This window comes from Gekko japonicus, unplaced genomic scaffold, assembly GCF_001447785.1.
Source record: "Gekko japonicus isolate JY-2015 unplaced genomic scaffold, Gekko_japonicus_V1.1 scaffold655, whole genome shotgun sequence".
In the NCBI taxonomy this organism is placed as follows: domain Eukaryota; kingdom Metazoa; phylum Chordata; class Lepidosauria; order Squamata; family Gekkonidae; genus Gekko; species Gekko japonicus.
Window position 1 is genome coordinate 849,883 of NW_015163107.1, and position 15,609 is coordinate 865,491.

The 15,609-nt window shown below is 39.9% G+C and overlaps 1 protein-coding gene across 1 annotated transcript in view; it reads right to left on the minus strand.

The window, feature by feature from the left end:
* SYNJ2 (synaptojanin 2) overlaps positions 1–15,609 on the minus strand; it is an 89,293-nt gene that overhangs the window by 40,846 nt on the left and 32,838 nt on the right. The window contains exons 3-4 of the mRNA XM_015406788.1: positions 15,202–15,472; positions 12,855–13,080 (exon numbers count right to left, since the gene is read on the minus strand). Coding sequence (XP_015262274.1) covers positions 12,855–13,080; positions 15,202–15,472 — 497 coding nt within the window. The remainder of the gene's footprint in view (positions 1–12,854; positions 13,081–15,201; positions 15,473–15,609) is intronic.

A 15,609-nucleotide genomic window follows, 5' to 3' on the forward strand; every position in this document is an offset into this window, starting at 1 on the left:
TATTACAGTGGAAGCAGAAAGTGATTTTTCTAAACCGTTTCCCCTTCTTTTACCCTGTAATTTCTGCATAACTATAAAAAGAACAAATGCTAACTGGAGCTACCAATGTGTTTTGTAAGAATCCTAACATAAAAATAAACTAATGGACATTTGTGTATTTAATACTTTTAACTACATGTGTTTTTTAAAAAATGTTTATTTATATCCTGTTTTTCACCCCAATCGGGACCCCAAAGCAGTTTACATCATTCTCCTCTCCTCCATTTTATTCTCACAACAACCCTGTGAGGTAGATAAGGTGTGTTTTTTTTAAATTTTTTTTAAAGATTTTTATTTATACAAGTTTTTTCACAACATTATGTACTTCGTCATATTAAATTATACATATCATTAGAGTTGATAGTTCATTTTTTCGTCTATTTACATTATATAGAAACACATTATGACATTCTTAATCTGTTTGACGATCTAACCATTCATATACCCTTAACCACCTTTGTTCTTGACATTTTGGGTCTTTATTTTGTAATATTAAACTCAAATTGTCCATTTGCGCTAATTCCATAAGTTTAATTTTTAAATCTTCTTTCGTGGGCATTGTTTCTAATTTCCAATTTCTTGCCACTAAAATACGGGCCGCAGTTACTATCATGTTTTTTGTATCCTCTTGGGATTATATTCAGTAAATATATTTCGGGGGAGAATTCAATCGCTATATTCAGTATTTCACAAATGATATTTTGCACCATTTTCCAGAACTTACGTATTTTACAACACTCCCACCACATATGGTAGAAAGTCCCCACGGTTTTTTTGCATTTCCAGCACCTATTGGATGCTTGAGGGTAACATCTTGCAATTTTATCTGGGGACCAGTACCATCTGTGGTACATTTTGTAGATGTTTTCTTTATACGCAATAGCTCTCATGAACTTAATCGAAGACCATACAGAGTTCCATTGATCATCTTCTATCTGTTTACCCATATCTTGCATCCAAGATATCATGACCGCTTTAACATTTTCATCCAGCTCATATTCTTCTAACAAGAACCTATACAATTTTTGGACTAATTTATCGCTAGATGACAGCCATATTTTATCCAGCTGATTATTCATATCTTCAAAACCCCTTGTTCTATCTCTACCATATCTATCCTGCAAAAGGGTGCGTTCCCACCATGTTAAAATAATTTGATTTTCCTTTCTCAGTTTCTCTTCTGTTTTTAATATGTTATTCTTTTCCAATAATATATTATAACTGGCCATTTTCTCTTTTACTAAAAGTGAGGGCATTACAAAGGCCTCTAGTGGAGCTACCCATCTAGCAGTTTTCTTATAAAATTTTTCTTTTATCTCATTCCAGACCTTATTTAAGCTTCTTCTTAATACATGATGATTAAATATAGAGTGTGACTGGCCCAAGGTCACCCAGCAAGCTACAATGGCACATGAGGATTTGAATCTGGATTTCCAGATCCTAGTCTGACACCTTAACCACTGCTACACCATGCTGATGTAGAAAGGATTTACTGCATCAAATACTTGTAAAAAGCAGATCACTAAAGACAAGGGGAAACAACTTGCATTTCTACCATAAAGAAAAAAGAAAAAGAATGGTCTAAGCAGAAGATGCAAGGAAAGCTGAATAAAATTTTCATTTCTCTGGGGGAAAATCCAAGGGAGAGAACTTCTCTCTTGCTTGGTGCATGACAGAGTGCAGATACAGGATTCTTTCTGGGCATACAGGGAAGCATTTAAGATGTCTCTCTAGATTTGTCAAAGGATTTACTGCACCAAAAGCAGTCATATGTTGACTGTCATACTCCCCACCATTGTACATTTTTTCTGCTTTACCTACTGCTGGTTTTGTGTATCTGGCAAAGAGGTCAGACTAATGACCAAATAAGTTAAAAGGCTAACTGCTGACTTCAGTTAAAGAAAGGGAAAAAAAGGAAGAAGAAAGACTTGGGATTGGTTTGTTTTGTTTGCCTTTGCAGTGAATGAGTCACTACAGCTAAGTGGGCCCACCAAAAAGGAAAAAAAGAAAAATATGACTCACAGCAGAGCTGAAATGCCAGAAGGCTAACTCAGTGGGAGACAAAGGAATACCATTTATACATAAAAGAGCTGCCTGGAGATAAAGCTAATTGTTTCTTTCTCTCCTAAACGAGGGGAAAAAATGTCAGAACTAATGCAATGTAAAAGGGTCAGAAAGCCTTCCCTTGGTTTCCAGAATCCTGGGGTGCCATTTATTCATGAAAGAGCAGAGCCAGCATGACATTATAAAGCAAGTGGAAATAATTTTTTCCACTGAATTATAAGCAGCCAAGTTATTACTTCATCTCTGATTACCCAGTAGTCTACTAGGAAAGCAAAAGAGATTTTCCTCCTGGGCCTTCATGGTTCCAAACCAAACAGGATTTCTGCCACACTGAAGGGGAGTTCCATTTTAACTCTCAGAATAAATACAATCCCTGTGGGCAAGGGAAATGTGTGTACAAGTGTTAGGTGGGGATTAAGGGGGTGACTTTCAATAGTTTTTATTCCCTCAAATCTCTCCTTATATATAATTGAATAGTGGGTGCCAAAGTTCTAATTCTAAAATGCACTCCCTTAGTGTATGGCTGATGGCACTGCTCCTCAGCATATATCGCCACCAATCAGAAGGCAAAGCCCGGTCCCGCCCACACCACAACTGCTGCGACAACCTGGTCTTTTGCATATGGAAGCTGATTGGACTTCAGTCCATTCCACACCTCAAACTCCCCCCCCCCCACCCGCAAGGCAGTTGGGATTTTCAGTTGCATAACATACCTCATAGGGGAGAGGAGAATGGGTAACAATGGTTACCACTCTCCAGGTGAGGGCTACAGATAACTCAAACATACAAATGCTCTTCAGGTAGCAGAGATCAGTCCCTCTGGAGAAAACAGTGAACTCTGTCATTAAACCCTGCTGAGGTCGCCACAGGAAACTGAAACTGTTTGCCCAAAGCCAGAGCACTCTCCCAGAGCCTCTTTCTAGATCCCGTTGTATTTATTTCTGCAACGGGCATTATTTCTAGTATCTTCATATTTCCACAGACAAAAGGCCTGCCTAGCTCAGCACTGGAACTGCTCCCAGCTTAGTATTTGGGGGCGTTGCTTTTTAGCCAGAGGTCAAACTATTGCTAGCACAACTGAACTGCATTCCCTGCTGCCTCCCAGGTTCCCACATTAAAAATTCTTGTCTGCTGACTCACTGGGTGACCAGATATAACTGGGCCTGTGTACCTTTTCCAAGAGGTGTATGAAAGAAAATTTCAGCAGGTACAGTTTTCCACACCCCTCTGTTATAAACTATAACAGCCAGAATTTCCTCCTTTTCTCCTTTGCTGTTGGTCACTTTATTCACTTCTGATTTGAAGACAGATAGTATTAGCTGGGCAAAATGAAGAGAATTGCACCTTTATTAGATGGCCGAGTCCCTAAATATTTTAAAAGCCTGGTCCCAACATTCATATGAGTCTCTCTCAAATATGTCAGCATCAAAATCCATACTCTCTCCTAAATTACCTCTGTGGCAGTCATCCAGGCAAAAAGTGGTGTCTGTTACCACAGTAAAATTCATTTTCCATATTATTTGTATTGAAAAAATCCACCACAAAACGAACACACAGTGCTCTTCACTAAAATGTACTCAAAGCAGTAACTCCAAGCTTTCATTTTTTCTGTTTGCTTTGCTCTTCTAGTTACTAGTCTCGCCTAATTTTAGACAATTAGCTGGTGAGTCAAAATACAAGAATAAATGGATCCTATTAAGGACACTTTGCTCTACAACCATGTTCAACAGCAAACAGTTGTTTTGCTAATCTATCAGGAGCTAAAACTATCTTATTTTGTCATGATGTTATAAGCTGTGCTACTTTTTCTTGTTTTTAACACTGTTTGCATGGTTTACTGCAGCAGCCTCAGTTAATATGCTGATAAACACACTATGAAATATGGTAACAAGAGGGGGATAATAAGGCCTCATTGAAAAAGACTTTGCTTGTGAGATTTAGCACATGTATGCCCAGCAATTAAAAGCAAAGCACCTATGTGCTTCATGTTTAAAGCATGCCTAACTAGATTGCCAAAAGATGCCACTGTGACAGTAAAGATAAGCAACACAGCTGACCATCTCAATGTCTTACTTTCAGTCCTGTACTATGTAATTTAAAGACATATAAATTAACCGTTTTTCATTCAGCACATGATCAGTGTAGTCCTCAAGAGAGTTGCACCCTTCAGAGGCCAGAGACGTCATGGGCTTAGTAGGATGTTACTCTGCTTAAGAATTGCAGTGTATGTCACTGTTTGTTTATTTTATTTACTCAGAACATTTATTAGCTGCCTTTCTTCATTATGAAGCTCAAGGCTCAGGAGGGGCATGGGAAAAGATCACTCCTAATTGCTCTCGCTGTTATCAGGACTCCAAGCATATCTTTTTGCCTCAGAAAAAAGAATATGGCCATAGAGAGGCGAATCAAGGATAAGAGAACTCACCCTGTCCAACAGTAGAGAAGGATGTAAGTATGGATGGGCCCCTGCCAGGCCAGGACCCAAAACCCAGGATTGCAGCTCCTGGCTGATGGCTGCAAAGTAATCAAAGAGGCTAGAAGAAGTCCTGAAAGACTGGAAAACTGTAAATGTGGTTCCTATCTACCAAAAACAAGGATAAACTAACGCAGACCAACCTCACTCAGGCACTAGGAAAGATGCTGGAAATATTCAGCCTACATGTGAGTTCTTGTGGGATGAGGAGAATCGTACAACATTATACACTTCAATGAGAAGAGGAAAGTAGTAGATGGGATAGGCTTTACTAAGACACTGGGTACTGTCTCACACGATTCACTCCCAGACATGTTAGAGAAATATAGAATACATATTGCTTGCTACCAAAGGAAATATGAATCAACTAGCTAGGAAAACAGTACACAAAAATGAACTGTAAAAGGTTCAGCGTTTGTCTGTAGAGATATAATAAGTGGAGTAACAAGTGGTTAAGATGCTGAACTGCAGGCTGGAAGGTCAGTAGTTCAGCAGTTTGAGACCCGAGTGCCACATGACGCAGTGAGCTCCCGTCTCTGGTTCCAGCTCCTGCCAACCTAGGAGTTTGAAAGCAAGAAACTGCAAGTAGATAAATAGGTACCGCTTCGGTAGGAAGGTAACAGCGTTCCGTGCGCCTTGACGTTTAGTCATGCCGGCCACATGACCACGGAAACGTCTTCGGACAGCGCTGGCTCTTCGGCTTAGAAACGGAGATGAGCACTGGATCCCTAGAGTTGGATTCAACTGGCTTTCAAGCAAGGGAAACCTTTACCACAAGATTCTGGCAAGGACAAACTGCTATTCAATATTCTCAATAGAGACTTTATTAGTAGAGGAGGAAGCAGAAGGTAAACTTTCTAAAAGTTTCAGATGTTCTCAAGTTTGAACACTACGTATTTTAGATGGCAGGATCGTAATTTAAAATTCTAATGAAATTGTAAAAACAGGCACAATCAGTAAGATAAAATAAAGATAAATGCAATATTCTGAACTTTGCCAGATAAACTAGATCGAATCACTACTTTAAGGTGCTTTCTAGCCAGTAAAATGTGGTTGGTTTAAAAAAAAAAAGCCAGATGGAAAAAGCTATGACCGCCAAATATGGGGGAAAGTTGAGCAAGTGTCAATGGAATGCCACTGCAAGGAAAGAAAACACTATTTTGGGTTACTGCAGGTTACTTTTCAACATAGCTGCTGGTGCCTCTCCTCAAGAAACTTCCCAAGTTTCCAAAAGCTTGGAACAGGAGGTCCAATTCTATGAGCCCCCAAAGAAGGTGCCCCCATCCTCCATTATATCCAATGGAGGGAAGGCATTTAAAAGGAATGCAGCCCCTTTAAATGCAACAGCAGCTCACCTGGAACTCGCTTTGGAGCTCCCTCTCCCAGAGCCTCCCACTTGTCAGCCTCACCTGGCAACCCCGTTGTGACTCATTTTGCACAGTGCTACCCTACTGCCTGCGTAGAAAAGCCGTCTTGAATAATTCAGTTTTGCACAGTTTGTGGAAAGCCAGGAGACTGGGAACCTTCCTGACCTCCTCAGGATAATGGGAGTATTAACTCAAACTGCCACCAAAAAGATTTAGGCTGGACATTAGAAACTCATTCTGGACAGAATGCCAAGGATAAACTAGAGCTTCCATCAAGAAAGTTTTTAAGAGCAGTTAGGCAAGTGTTTAGTTGGATTGGATTAGGTGGATTCAATCCTGAAGGGAAGACATTGGCAGAAAGCATGCATAATTCTCTTAGTTCAAACCTGAGGGAGTTGGGCGTTATGATCACAAGGTCTCTTCACAGAAATTTCTGTGAAACCCTGATTAAGAACTATTGTCTGTATGAGGTCTTACCATCTGACAACAGGCAAACACGTTGCAGTATATTAATTGTATTTTGGCCGTTTTATCTCAGAGAACAGGAACCAAGCCCAATAATGATGACAATCACAAATAAACCCAGTTTTTGCTTGTTCTGCCCACAATTCCTAAATTGTCTTAAAACCATCACTTTTAAAACAGTCTTTTTGACTTGCAGTTTTTTAGTATTGGCACACACTGAAGTAATCATGCTTGCACATGTTTCTGTGCACATTATTGTTAGCTACATAACTAAAAAAAGAGAAAAAAAATGTTGCAATCCCCATAGTGTTATGAAGAATGTCTGAGAAATGGTAACATGCCTCGCAAACTATGCCTGCAAACCATATGTCAAGCACTTCTAGAATGTTTTCAAATTCCGTTCTCTTCATCAAAACAAGCGAATATGCTGCATATTCTGTAAGGATATTTTGCCATTTCTATATGCACGCTTTCTAACCATTAAAATGCATTTGGTTAAAAAGCTGCTTTTGATAGAAATGGATTCCATGCAATCAACACCTTTTACAACTAAAGTTACCATGCAAAGCTATCCTAGTTGCTGTTACACCAAACTAAAAGAAAAAATATTCCCACAAAGGAATTTATTTCTCAGCCACTGGAAAATAGACAGTAACTGTTCTACCAGCCTGTTTTCTTTAATTGTTTATTGGTGGTGGTGGTGGGTGTGCTTTCATAGGCCACAGTCCCAATCTGTGCACACATAAACACATTGCAGTGAATTGCTTATGTGCAACCTTCCATGGTGAAGCTGAAGAAGTGTTGATCCAGTTGGTCAGCCATGTTGGTCTGAAGCAGTACAACAAATTTAGAGTCCAATGGCACCTTTAAGACCAACAAATGTTTATTCAAGGTATGAGCTTTTGTGTGCATGCACACTTTATCAAAAAAGCTCATACCTTGAATAAACATTTGTTGGTCTTAAAGGTGCCATTGGACTCTAAATTTGTTGTACTAAAGAAGTGTTGATGATCCTTTCCAGTATCCTTCCTCAAGTCAGTAACTGTATAAATATTATTTGTCAGCATAATTTTCAGCAGTGATATAAATGTAGCATCCAATTATTGCTCCTTTCCAGAGTTCCAACAGTGATGCATCTTCTCCCAACCTGCCTCCAGAAAATACTACTCCATTTCCCAACCATCATATATTAAGTACCCTGGTATTGTATGTTGTGATAGATTTTAGTTGAAAACTGATTTAGGAGTCAATCTGATTGAGAAATGGGGCATAAACATAAATAATGTTGGGCATTAGGGTATCATTTTTAATGCAGATGTTATTTCAATATCTAGATAATTCTTATGAAGAGGATTCCTTTTAAGGAAGTACTGCTATTGTCAAAGGAAATGGTCACTTCTGTATCAATCAACTCGACAGTTTAAACATCAGTGTTTGGCCATGTCATAAATTTAAAGCAACAGACTGTTTCCTGATGTGCCATCTAAGCGTTAAAGGATAGCACGGGGAGAGTTCCATATGAAATGCTTACTACTCTTCCGCTGTTTTCAAGCTGAGATGAAAAGCCTGAGATCGCACCTTTGAATTTCAAAGCGATCTGACTTAACTACTCTCAGCAATGTCAGATAGGAGGGGGAGTCTTGCTCCTCTTTTGCATAACATTCTTGACTGGCTTATACTGGTCAGCGGATCAGTGGTCCAGTTTCCTATAAAGTTAGCCTATAAACATCTGGTACAAGTTTCCATGCATGGTCCAATAATACCATCGGGACCAGTAATGGGCTAGGGACCATCCTGCTGTGTTACGCTGTGTGTGTAAAAGCCCAAACACAGTATGGGTCAAGCCATCAGAAGGAAATTTTGTTCCAGGATCCCAAGTGGGGGACAGGGGAAGCAAATCATCCTTGCAAACATGTGGTGGGTTGGAAACCCCCGTCTCTGACAATTACATATCCTCCATTTTGTTGACCTTCCTCTACCTCTCCTCCCCCCTCCGGTTCTGTGACTAAGTTTTATATGGTACTATATCAGATCCAGGCAATGCAGTTTTGGTCCATATACAGAATAAAAGAGATGCAATGGCATAAGAAAGGGCAGGAGTGGAGACACTCAGCCCAATTGCATTACAGTGATAATGGTAGTATAACAGTCTCAGAGAGATATTCACTGGCACAATGAAGCTTAGAGAAACACTGATCTGTCCAAGCACTGGATATTTTTAAACCTTTATTAAAAGTATTTCATTTCAATGAAGGTGCTCTTGGTGCAATGCCTCCTTGTCCCTGGTGCCTTTCTACTTAATTAAAGAGATGCCAGTGACATCAGAGTATAACTAATGACGTTTTCTCTCTCAGTTGACCATCAGTATGTATAATTCTCAGCATTGCCCCTTTTGTGGATACTTAATTCTACAGACTGGAGCCATGAACTGAGAGGACAGATTCCTTCTATAAATCTGAGAAAAGCCTCAGTTTGCAGAAAAATGTGAAATCTTTTTTTTTTTTTAATTGGGCAGGTTAAAACCTTCTGAAATGATAGAAGCAGCCCCCTGTAGCTTTAAGAAACAAATGCTCTCAGTGCCCATTACTACCACAACAGTATTGCCAACCTTCAAGCCTTGGTCTCTGCCAGTAAAAGGTAGGTGGAAGGGCAGGACCCTTTCGAGGGCTGTTTTGGTCTTTGAATAAGGTTGCCAGGTCCCTTTGTCATGCCGGCAGGAGGATTCAGGGGGTGTTCTGGGGGTGGACAGAGATGTCAGCTATGTCAGGGCAATGCTCTGCTTTTGGGGCAAAACTCTATAGTAAAAATGGCCTCAAACCATAGAGTTTTGCCCAAAATGCAGTGTCACACACACACACCCGACGTCACCGATGCGCTGATGTCACTTCTAGGTGATGTCAGCATGTCACACACAGCATCAGGGTGGGGGAATTTCCTCCCACCGGCCAGCTGGCCAGCAGCGGGCAGAAGCCCACAAAATCCCCCACCCCCACCTGGGGAATGGTATCCCTATCTTTGAAGGAGGACTCATCAAGGCCAGACCTGGCAACAACTACTCAGAGACTTGCTAGTACATGACTTGCATGACTCACCTAGGCCCAGATGCTCACTTCTGTTCACCAGCAGACACCCCACCATAGCTACTGTGGTCTAATGGTTAGTTTCAGATTAGGATCTGGGAGACCAAGTTTGTATCCCCTCCCTGCCATGAAAGTTCATTGGGTGACTTTAGGCCAGTCACACACTCAGTGAATCTACCTCACAGGATCGTTGTGACGATAAAATGAAGGAGAGAATGATGTAAGCTGCTTTGGACCCCCATTGTGGAGAAAGGCCCAATAAATGTAGCTGGAGATGGGGGACAGATAAAAGGTAGGTTGGCTGGTGGGTGGAAGGAAAGAAGGAAAAAAGAGAGGCAGAGAGGCTATGGGAGCTTTCAATAAAGAGAAAATAGTGGGGGAGATGAAAATGAGATATCCCCTGAAAGTCTTTGCAGGTTGACCTGTTGGTTTCTATCTGTTTCAATTGCTCTAATCTCTGGCTATGTAACTAAGACTGTCCCGAGCCTTTCATTCCTTTCCTTTCCAGAGAAATTCTCAGGCCCCAGGAATACCCTCTGACATACTCTAACTCATTGGAAGGATTAACTCTGAACTCACTGGGTGCAGTCAGACGGCGTGCTGAGAGCAGGTTAAACTGCTCCGGTTCTGACCTGATTATATTTGATCTGGATAATCGCAATCACACTTACCTCCCTTATCCCACCTCACCGTTCAGTCACATCACTCCCCAGCATCTACACTACCGACGCACGGTCAGCGGGAGCAAGTGTTGGCGGGTTTTTAAAATTCTTTCTCAGTTTGCGCATCCACATAGGCGCTCATCCATAGAATGGGGGGGGCGAAACTACCATGGCGCATGCGCAGAACCACCAGGGTGAATCAATCCAACCCCTCCAACAAAAGACCTCCCTTTAAACGTTTGACCCGAAAATGGCCTCTGTGAGATCCCGAACTCATCTAAACTCTAAAAGAAGTGACCGTTTAAATGTTGGTTTTCTAAACACGGTAGTGGAGTTCTGCCTATGTGCACACCGCCGATGCTAAAAAAAAAAAAGCAGGCAAAAAGCGGAAGCCTCAGGCAGCTTTCGAGCGGGGAGGGGGTTTAAACCGGAAGTGGTTTGACACCGGAGGAGCGATCACACAGGGGGGAAATGTGGCTTTAAACGGGAGAGCTAACACCACTTTGGGACCTGGTAACAAAATACTCCGGGTTAAAGTGGTTTTGAGCTGGAAACCAACAGCTGGGGATGGGAGGCAGATGTTGACTGTCTGATCGTGCATATAAAATCCGTTTCTGAAGCGTGATGAAAGCGGATCAAACAGCCCGTCTGAACGCACCCACTGATATTCCCATCCCCTTCCCAAACTTGGGAAGATCAAATGTTTTCTATTATTCCTCACCCCATATATCTAAAGCTGCAATTGTCCCCTACTTTGTGCTTCATACCTGCCTCTTGTCACAATTCACTCTGCTGTGCACCCTGAGTTTTGGCTCCCTTACTATATTCACCGCTGTCTTGTATGGCCGACTCTGTGCTTTATCCTGAACAAGAGTGCTTTACCTGGATATTGTTCTTAGATTCCCACTCTGAACTCAGCACCCATCTTTTAACTACATACCCCTTTGTTTAAGCAGTTCCAGAGATTCATACTCAAGAACCTCGCCAGACAACCCCCTCACTCAGGACCCTGTCATGTTAGGTAACACAATTTTATATGTATTTATGCACTGCTTTTCTCTCCAGTGGGGACCCTAAGTGGCTTACAACATCATTCTTCCCTCCTCTATTTTAACACCACATCGACACTGTGAGATGGCTTAGCCTGAGAGACAGTCCAGAGTCAGTCAGATAGCTTCCAAGGTAGAGAGGGAATTTCAACCTGGGTCTCTGAGATCCTAATTCTAACACACCAACTAGTACACCATCTCTTTCTCCACTGCTTCTCCTCTCTATTCCTCTCTTGAGTTTATAAATTGTACCACTGTGCATGTTATTATTTGGAATATTTACATTTGTTGTGGGCAGTTTTCAATACTTTTTACATAACTGATATTATTCTAACTGCATGAGTATATTATACATTCTGCTAAATGAAACTCTGTTTCAATAGCCCACATTTCAGTATTTCCCTAGGACCTTTGTCCTTTTGTTAAATGATCCTTTACAAACTCTGTGTGTCATCCTATGTATACTCCAGGTGTCAAAAATGAAGCCCACAGCTCTGATGAACAAGACTGAGTTTCTGTGAAAGAAAGGTCTCTTTATTTTGCTTGGCTCCCCAAAGTGAATTTGAACCCAACTGGGAAATGGGCCTCATTCACACAGACACATTAGTAGAAACATCAGCAATAAGAAAAAAAACACCCATGAATAAACATGACAAAATAACAGTGAACAATATTTCATCAAAATTGGCAACAGTTATCCTCACTAATGGCAAATGTCAGCTCATATAGGATCCTCAATCACATTCTCAGCTCTGTCAATCAGAACATCACTTTGAACGTGCCAAGAGCAAGCAATCTATAGAACACAGTTTGAGATATGAAAGGATAGCACACTGACGTCATTCTGATCCTATTAGTACACTGAAAAATGTCCTGGAAAGGGCCATTTTCCTCGTTTCCTCATTTTTAACAACTACTTGCCATTTACCCTTGAAAAGCAGCCTTTTCAAAGCATCAATGAAATAAGACAAGTAACACTGATTCTTCTTTTGAGGTATATTATAAAGTGAAACAGTATTCCCAGGTAAGGATACAATTAATAAAAACCAGGATCATCAATAATGTTAGCAGAAAGCAACTCTGATCTCTCAAGAATGTGATGGGAAATGGGATTTATGCTTTTGTCCTCATTCTCTATCCTATTATTTAAGAACACAACCACAGAAAAACAGCTACAGTTCTTTTATCATGATGACAAACATTACACACCTGATGACAAGAATCCCTATTAGTTAGCCTTCTTCTAAAGCAGAATAAACAGAACAAAAGACAAGAGCACAAAACTATAAAAATGAGGAATGAATTTTTTGAATAAAAACCCTTGCCCTTTAATGCTTTTAAAATATACTGCCTTTCCCCATATCATTAGAAATGTTTAAAATATGAATGTTATAAAATACATGCTATGAATGTAATAACTACTTCCCCAAAGTTTATGGTTGGTTATGTTAGTGTTTGTATGGAATATAATCTTGTATTTATATTGCTAATTGTAAGCTGTTATTGTTGTATAAAATATATCTTCAAAAAAAGAAAATACATGCACTCCCTAGGTTTTTTCCTCCTCTCTTGCCACTGGAAAATATAGTCCTACCCTCAGTCTGCATAAATGCTATAAATTATTTAGAGACATGGGAGCCATCTCAACTACTTACCTGCTCCGTCTCTACAAAGTTAGACACGTGCCCATCGTCATTTACTCCTCGTATGTGAAACCGGGCACCGGCTCGTTCACAGCTGATCCGGGAGATGAGACAGGCTTTTGCCTTCTTGTGAGAGGCATAAACAGTGCGAATGTCCACCACACCACAAATTACTTTTAAGAGCCAATCGGAGCAATTCACCTGGTAATGTTTAAAGGGCACATGCAACAACTGGTTCCTGCAAGATTCAACAATGCAATTCACTACATATGCCATACATCAATCTCCAAAGAAAGACTCTAAATTCCTTGACGACTAATCAAACAGGTGCTGTGATTTTCCCAGTATTGCCTATTTCACTTGATTTTATCTAGAACCTGCCAGAAAGCCAATAATATCAAGAAGATAAACTCTGGCAATGGTTCTTCTGTGGTAACAGAAACTCACATATTTGTGACATCAGCTGTGACTTGAAAATTTACAGTTTAGATTCCAGTGTTTTCAAGTCACACAATCACCTTTTGCAAACAAATCCAAGGATTAAATTTCCACAGGAGTGATATAATAGAAGTGTTATAATCTGTATTCTGCAGTAAAACTGTGTAACTTGGGGTATACCAATCTAAATGCCATTTTGTTGATGATAATCCCTGTTTTTGCAATCCCTTGGGAGGCAAAAAGAATATGAGGTTTGTCAAGTCCCTAGTGGCCTGCATTTGGCTGGCAGGTTGAGTTCAGGGCAATGGGTTACAAACCATGCAGATTAAATTATATTAGTAGTTATATTCTTCAGAGATCATAGATATTTATTCACAGGTCTGAAATAATTGATTGTTTCTCAAAAAAACTAATATAATTACCTGATCAGTTATATTTTAAAATATATTAAAACGGACAAATGAAATACAGTTCTTTGCAAAAAGGTATTTTGTAGTGTTTGTGTGCCCATATGAATGTATGTGTGTTCAGCTTCAAAACCACATTATTTGGTGGCAATTCACTGATTTATCTGTTTTTTAATATTTTAGTGTTGTACTGATAGTCATATCTTCTTGAATAAGGAACATGCATAAATACTGTCACAGCTTCATATGTAAGCCTTTAATGACAATGGTTTTCTGGGAAAAGTGCACACTGTGCTTAACTTACACTTGCAAACAATTTATGTCCCTTTATGCTACATTTTGATGCTGATGACACATGTTGTCTATCACATTGTGCCCACTGATTTCCAAGGGAAATTTGAGTATCCGTTTAAATCTGCCCCTGAAATCAGTGGAACTTAAATTTTGGCTGAATCGTACCAATCGCATATAGGATAACAAAGTCAAGGAAAAATATCTTTATTAAATATAATCAAGATGCCTTTCATATAAACCAGTGGTTCTATAACCTCCTTGGATCTATGAATTATAGAAAGAGAGCAATACATAAATAAATAACTTTAAAAGCTTTTAGCAAAGCCCTTCAATACACAAAGTACAACATTGTCTATATGAATGTCAAAGGATTGCTTTATCAAGGTAACTTGACGTCAGAGCATTTGAAAATTGCTTCAATAAATTATTTACACCAGCTTACATTAACAGAGATCTGCACCACTGCCCTGGCTCAATCATTTCTCACTCTGCCTTGCTACTGATACTTATCTCCACAGGGCTAAAGAGAGGAGCCTAATTCACCGAAGCAGCAGTTTCAGGTGTATCTCTGCTGAGTACATTATATAAATATACACTGCATACATTATGCACCACTTAAAATTTATTATTTAAAATTTTAAAAATAAACTGTATTGGACTTCTCAGTAAAAAAACAAAACAAGCACACAATCAGAATATCATACAAATGCTCAGGATTTTTTTGCAAAGACTCTATTCCCTCATATGTGTCTTAACATAAGCCTTGTTCATGCATCTGGCATAGTCTCAAACTCACATACCCTTGTTCACATTAAAAATTCCAACCACAACGTGGGAAAGCATGAGAGGCTGAAGATTACTCCCATACCCAGCTACCTGTAAAACCTACACACTTGGGCCCTGTGTGAACCAACCAACCAACCAGAGAGCTGGTTATTGCTGTATAAATAAGCAGCACAATCCTATTTCCTACTGAGAATCTGGATCTTACTCTCATTTTTGCAAGGGATTATCACCTACACTTTCTAAATATGATGTGTTCCCTTTCACAAATACAAAATCTCCATTTATAATATGAAGCTTTCTACCAAAATGCTCTGTATCTAGGAAGCATCTCCACCCGTCATGATTGACCTGTGCAAGAAATGCCTAAGGATTCAGAATTTAGGGCTGATTGCTAAAAGACTGCCCAAAACTAGTATGTAACATGCACTACTAACCAGAAGAATGAGTTTCCAGTTCCATAGTTGTGATCACCCTGTTTCTGAGCTCTGACAGTGAGATCAAAGTTTGATCCTGCATTTGGCCAAGAGAAATAGAACATTCCAGAATTCAGCATTTTCTTCAAGGCAGCAACACGATCCTCTTCCTTAGTTTCTTCCTGGAGAGGACAAAATTCTGTTGCTGTGATTTTGAAAACTTCACCATCAAGGATTTTCCCCACTGACGTACAGCCTGTCACGAGGACCAGAAAACGCAGAGTGGTGTTGCCTAGAAAGTGACAGGTACATCACAGTTACACAGAAGTATAAACTACTATAAAGGGAGCCAGTCAGTCTCTTGCAGTCATTTACATTTTGTCTTTCAGAAAATACAAAGAAAGCCTTGTTAATGCTACTTGTTTTTTA